Source organism: Corylus avellana, chromosome ca11, assembly GCF_901000735.1.
Source record: "Corylus avellana chromosome ca11, CavTom2PMs-1.0".
NCBI lineage: Eukaryota > Viridiplantae > Streptophyta > Magnoliopsida > Fagales > Betulaceae > Corylus > Corylus avellana.
In genome coordinates, this window is record NC_081551.1 from 3,311,851 (window position 1) to 3,318,491 (window position 6,641).

General features: G+C 36.2%; 1 protein-coding gene across 1 annotated transcript in view; it reads right to left on the reverse strand.

Annotated features, from left to right (window-relative positions):
* LOC132165334 (uncharacterized) overlaps window positions 1-4,371 on the reverse strand; it is a gene marked incomplete in the record, with an annotated part of 15,772 nt that extends 11,401 nt beyond the window's left edge. Inside the window, 3 exon segments of the mRNA XM_059575855.1 lie at window positions 1,376-1,527; window positions 2,724-2,800; window positions 3,995-4,371. Of these exon segments, the coding sequence (XP_059431838.1) occupies window positions 1,376-1,527; window positions 2,724-2,800; window positions 3,995-4,162 (397 nt within the window).
* Between the last annotated feature and the right edge of the window lie 2,270 nt (window positions 4,372-6,641).

Consider the following 6,641-nt stretch of genomic DNA (forward strand, 5'->3'; position numbering starts at 1 on the left):
GTAGTCCAGTCGGCATTCCTCCAAATGCTTTTGGGAATTTCGCTCAAGCCAAAGCCAAGAAGAAATGCACCTGTAACAAGTCCAAAAGTATTCGAGCAAGCCATGGCTAAGCCCAAAAAACCTCCACTCCTGTCAATAAGAGCATTGAGCAAGAAATGAGAACATCACTGCTGGTCTACTGAACGATAATTTTTTTTTCTAATATAAAATACTAACCACACTAGCTGGGTTGAAAACCATTCTTGTCATGTCAAAAAAAAAAAAAAAAAAAAAAGCGGGTAAATAGTTAAATGTTACCACCAAAATTTGATTTAAATAATGATTTTTGGCTACCATCAAACTAAATGCTCACATTTTATTTCTTTTTCTTTTTAATTATTCGAGAAGGGGTGTGGGCAAAGGTGTTACTTTCAAAACCTTTATTCTTAGGTCTAGTTTTCTAGATCATGACCACATCTAATCACCATTTATAATAATTATTTCGCATCATTTACCAAGTCCATTTTTAGATTTTTACTTACTTCATTCGAACTACATTGATACACTGTTATATTATGATAAGTAATCGAGACATCACAAAATAATTGATACACTGTTATATTAATGAGAAGAGAGACCACGAGGAATTATCACAACGGTAATTGAAGCGAAACACAAAGCTGTGAAATAGAAAGGGAAAAATAAACACATCTATCACTGAAGTGGCATGCAACCTCCACATTACATTAAAGTGACTGCTCTTTCTGCAAAGGCACACACAATTTAGAGGTGTACAACTCCTTATAAGTATTGGATAATAAGCATGGCAACAATCTTTTATTTACCATAATTTTAGCTTCCATTAGGAGAAACCCAACCAACTAGCAGATACGGAGAACTCACTCTCTCCCTAACATGAACAGATATGTTGAGTTGTACCCCATCTACGTGTATTATTTTCTAAAGAATTTGCCCGATGTACATATCATTTTATGTCAAATCCATTATTTGACACACGGCGGATTTATGTCCTTTAATGTCTTTGTTCTTTTCTAAAGAAGTTCCAATATATACTTATCAAAAAAAAAAAAGAAGTTCCAATATATAAATATGAATTATTTCAAATCGAAAACTCATCACCATGCCTGTAACTAAAATGTTTCCGGACACAGGGGCTCATAACAAAGTCACACAACGGTTTTTATTTTTATATTTTTGGATAAACAACTCAAAAAGATGTCAAACCATTTGAAGTTAATATAAGAATCGAGATTAATGACTTGCTATAAGTTCTAGGCACCTATAAGGCAAATAAAAGACCATATGAAAAGAATCTATAACCCAAACTAAAAAGACAAATCAGCTATAAGAGAGTGAGGGACAAACCAGTTATTCCCAAAATGAACTCCAACAAGAATAAGTCCAAAGAGGCCGATAGATCCCACAACTAAATAAAAAATGAAGTTAACATGCAGGCTAGTCTTCAATCTTTCTGGCACAGTGAAGTCTCCAGCATCTTCAAAACCCTGAATAAGGGGCACCACAGCCCTGTTTAGAGATAAAATAACTTAATATATGAGGAAAAGTAAATCTCTCTGCTGTAAAGGCATTTAGAAGCATCTGTAAACTGATTTAGGCCATCTTATGCATTCAAAGTTGTAACAATGGGCAAATAACCATATATTGCACAACTTCTTTTTTTATGAGTAAATCATTCTCAGGACACATTAAAGAACCAAGATGGCCCACTTCAACATATGTGAGAGTTTTTTTTCAGTAATTGTCCCGCTTCAGCTGTGATAGACATTGTGCTTCAGGAGCTTAAGATTGCATCAAGGAGATAACAATGTAAATATTGGTAGTGCATGTAATGGCACAAAAAATATAGGGAAAATACACTCTCCCCTCCCCAACCCTTTTTCAAACTACCACCCAATTTGCAATGTCTCTCCCAAACTTCAAAAAGTTCCAATGTTCCCTCCCAATCTACCATGCCCTTTCATTTACCCGCTTCGTTAGGATTTTGTGTTAAATCCTATCAGAGGTGGGGTCACGCACAATTCATGTAACCTTTTTTTGACACAAACACACCATTATACCCCCTCTGAGATGTGTGGAGATACAATTATACCCTTAGATTAAAAAGATTTTAAAAGAAACATACACACACAAATGCACTGGCCATGGAGGTGGTGTGGGTCTGGCCATGGGTCTTGTGGTGACCCACCACGGCCAGTTGTGGGTCTCCTTTTTTTAAAAAAATATTTATATGAAGGGGTATTATTGTCATTATCTTTGGTAATGTGTATCACACGACACACATGATCCATTTTTCCATCTAATTTAACGAAAAAACCTAACAAAAGGAGTTAAGGGGTAAGCGTGGTTTCCTGAAATATATATACACACACTCAAAAAAGGAAAATTGCATATAGAAACATTGAATGAGTATTTCAATAATGCTATTCAGAAAAAATTAATTATTTGGGTTATAAAGATGAAAAATATAAATTAACCCAACGGGGCTAGTTCAACTATACTTAGTTATATACTTGCTTCTGTCTTGATACATGATAAGGTAAATGGTCCAATAGCTTAAAATATGATTCCAAATAGACGATACTTATCAAAAAAAAAAATGATTCCAGATAGACGATGTAGACTACAAAACAGTTCCACAATTTTCAGCATAATGACCTATTAAAGTACATATAAGAAAGTCTATGTATGTATGTGTGGCATACCAAGTAAGTAAGAACGTACTCCAATATGACCAGGTCCAAAAGAAAGAAATTCCTCCGTTCTGGTTCTGATGCATCGTCTGTACATGTAATAATCCGCAACATTAATAAAACCAGATAACATGCATAAAACAAAAAATAAATAAATAAATACAATACAAAGCAAGAAACTTCAGAACATCATGATTCCTGTTCAAGAACCACTCGGAAAATAAGCATACATTCCCAAAAACACAAACAAACCATCCTATTTTTGAGGAAGAAGGAAGGTGTACAAATACGGACACCACATTATGTCAAAAGAGTCGCGCAAAATATAAGATTGCAAAAAAATTTACATCAAGTTATGCTATCACAAGTATATACTAGCCCATATTAAATGATTTAGGGTAAACTGACAACAGTACCCAATCTGTAGCAGGTTGATATAGAGTCACACAAAGATTCACATCAAGTTGTAGAATCATGAGCTTTCACTGGCCCATATGAAACGAATTGGGGAAAAATTATATAAGTAATTGGCCCAAGGGGAGGGGGAATAGTACTTCTATAGCTGGTTGAAATGTTAAATTGTCTAAAGATTATATATTCTAAGGGCCTGTTTGGGAGTGCGACTTCAATAAATGCGATTTTAAAAATTGCGATTTTGAAATCACTTCTTTTTAAAATTGCATAGGCGTTTGGTAAAACATGTTAAGAAGTATTTTTTTATCAATTGAGTGTTTGGATAACATTAGCATATAATTGCAGTTTCATGGCTAAATAGGTAAATATTGCCCCAAATATTTTTTTTAAGCGAAATCGTGATTTTGGTTTAAATTCGCACTTTTTCAAATAAGCACAGCTTATACAAATCACGGATTTTTTCACAATTTTAAACTTTGCGTTTTTAAAATCGCAATCTCAAACACTCTAAAATTGCAATTTGGTTTAAAAACGCATATTATTTTTTTAAAAACACACTCCTAAACGGACCCTAAAGCTTCTGAAAGAAAATGCACATGAACAATTGCAAGCTACTCAAGCAAACTTTAGAAATATGCATTACAGAAAAGCTCAAACCAACTAAGCGTAGCTCCCCCAAAATTAATCACACAACTAAAACATTGAACCCTAAACCAAATGCAGAAAGCGAGATCATAACAAAAACGAACCATACTTCCCTCAAAACAAGTCAATGAAAACAAGAACCGCAACAAAACGAACCACAACATCCAATCAAAAAGAATTTCCGCAGGCAGCAATTGCGTGAAATCACGATGGAAGGAACGTACCGCCCAGATGTCAGCAGGAACGAGGATGATGATGGAGAGGGAGCAGAACCAGGTGTAACCAACGGTGAAGAGGACGTAGCGAGGGACCTCCGGGCCGGCGAAGTACTTGAGCGTGGAAATCACCATGCCCACCGTCAGGGGCAGCGAGATCAGATAGAACACCCACATCTCTCCCCTCTCTCCCTTCCCTGTCTACGACTTTCTCTCAACGAATGACAGAGACGACCAAATGTAAAGGCGGATCCGAGGGGACGATCGGTAATGTGCCACCCGGCCTGCCCGCTTCCGCTTGCGTTACGTGTTAGCTGCGATTCTGTTCCGCAGACGCTTGTTTTTTATTCGGCTCGGTTTGGGGTCTGAGCCCGAGCCCATGAGGGGTCAATCAAGGGCGGTTTGGGGATGGACGTTGGGACAGCGTGGACCCATTTACTTTTTACTTGCAGCACAAACTGTTTTTAGAAAGAGCCCCTAATAGATAACACTTTTTTTTTGCAATATTTAATTACTATAAGATACATCATCAATTTAAGAAAAATATAAAATATAAAAGTAAGAACAATTACACCAAAGCAGAAAAAAAAAACCGTAGCCGGGTCTGGCTGGACCCACGCCGTGAGTCTCGCCAGACTCACCCTTTTACTTTTTACTTGAAGTACAAACTGCTTTTAGAATAAGAGACCCTACTATCAAGTCCATCCTGATAATATCTATTTTGCAACCTCCAAATACTATGTAACACATCATCTGTTTAAGAAAATTACAAAAAATAAAAGTGAGAACAATCATACCAAATCAGAGAAAAAAAAAAAAACTGTAGCTAAATCCACGGGTCTGGCCGACGGTGAACGCCACAAACCCTGCCTGCCGTGACCCGCCTCAAAACCCGTTTTTAATACATTAGAACCTGTTTTTAATGCCTCAAAACTCATTTTTTTGATTTAAAACTAAAACCTAGAGCTGAAAGGTTAACCCTTTAAGAATTTTATCACCTTAAAATCTAGTGTATTTTGGTCCAACTTATTTTTGTGCACTTTTTATGTTTTTACTTATGTGTCGATTATTGATTACAAACTGTAAAAGTGGTGTTACCAAGATAGTCCTGATAAAAGATTTTCTCATTTACATTTTTTTTACAAGCTTTTACTAATTCAAAAAATAATTTTTATTATAACCAATTACATTAGAATCGTATAAGTGGCTTTTACTAATTCAAGATTTGTGTGTACTTTTGCCGCGTGATTATTAAAAATAAGACAATATTTTCGATGACAATACAAGTTATGTCTTACGCAATTAAAATATGATAGTAGTCCAATCAACGACCTTTTGCGTGCAGAACATCCAACTACGACCGCAATGCTTATTGGAAATGTTTGCTTCATGCTTTTAACATTGAATATAAATATTACACAATAAGAAGATGTGGAACCTTGATAGATTGAGGATTTGTTAGGCTATTGAAAACGACGTATACATTCATTGTTCCTTAGAATATACTTTTGAGTATATCATTTTGATCTCTTACTAGGGTTGGGCTAAACTGCCCGAATCTGAGCCAACCCAAGTCACATGGGGCTCCCGATTGGGCTCGGCTCGTGATTGATAACCATTTTTTGAATTTTGCTTAGGTTGGAGTGGAATTCAGTATTCATGAAGAGCAGGGAAGACGGGGCGGTGCGGGTGGAGGTGCAATGAAAGAGATTTTACAACGAGTGTTGAATGTAGATTCCAACAACAAACCCGATTCTGAGCCGACCCAAAAATTTCGACACCGCAAATGAGTAAAGCCCAAAATTTGGCTCGAGAACGGTAATAGTATTCCATTTTCTATCCCCATGGGTCGGAATTCGAAAGAGCATATTTCTGCCCCGAAGGGCTCGTAACTGGGCCTAGTGGCAGATAGATGCGTCATGCGAGCCCATTGCCAAATGGGCATTTCTTTTGGTATTTCTTTATATGAATTGGACTTTTAGCTACCCAAGAATTGGTTGTAGTTCTTGTTTTTTTCTTGTTTGTAGTTCTTGTTATGTCATCGAGAAGATGTCTTTTTTTTGGGGGGATTTTAGAATCTTTGCCCATGGGAGATCGGGCCAATGGGCTGGGCTAGAATTTAGTGTCCTCTGTGAACTGTGATGGTCCATCTCAAGGTTTGGCTAGATTTTGGAAGTAACCCAAGCTTCTGTATGAAAACAAAATTGACATTGAGAGTAGGGATTGTGGCACCCCGATCAAAAAATTTTATCGATAAATTTTTATTTATTTATTTTAAGGGTATAGTTCTCTTACATGGGTCCAATGTGGCACGAAAACAACTGTTCAATTAGGATCAAGTAATCCAGGATTATCAAATTACATAAATGCAAACTTTATATTAAAGTATTAATTAAATTATTAAGGTTTCACTTTTTTATCGACTTCAATTTTAAAAGTAACTGATAATTTAATATGGCATTAAAATAAAGTTACGATCCCAAACCCGACTCCTTTTCTATCAACATAAGCCTTTGAAATGGCTTGTACCAATGAGGCAATGATGCGTATGCATGCTCATTAATCATTATCTTCGTCACTATGAGGGAATTCCATCAGAACTGATAAATGCATCATTGCAACGAAACATTCAACACAGTTCATGTTATTATCATTG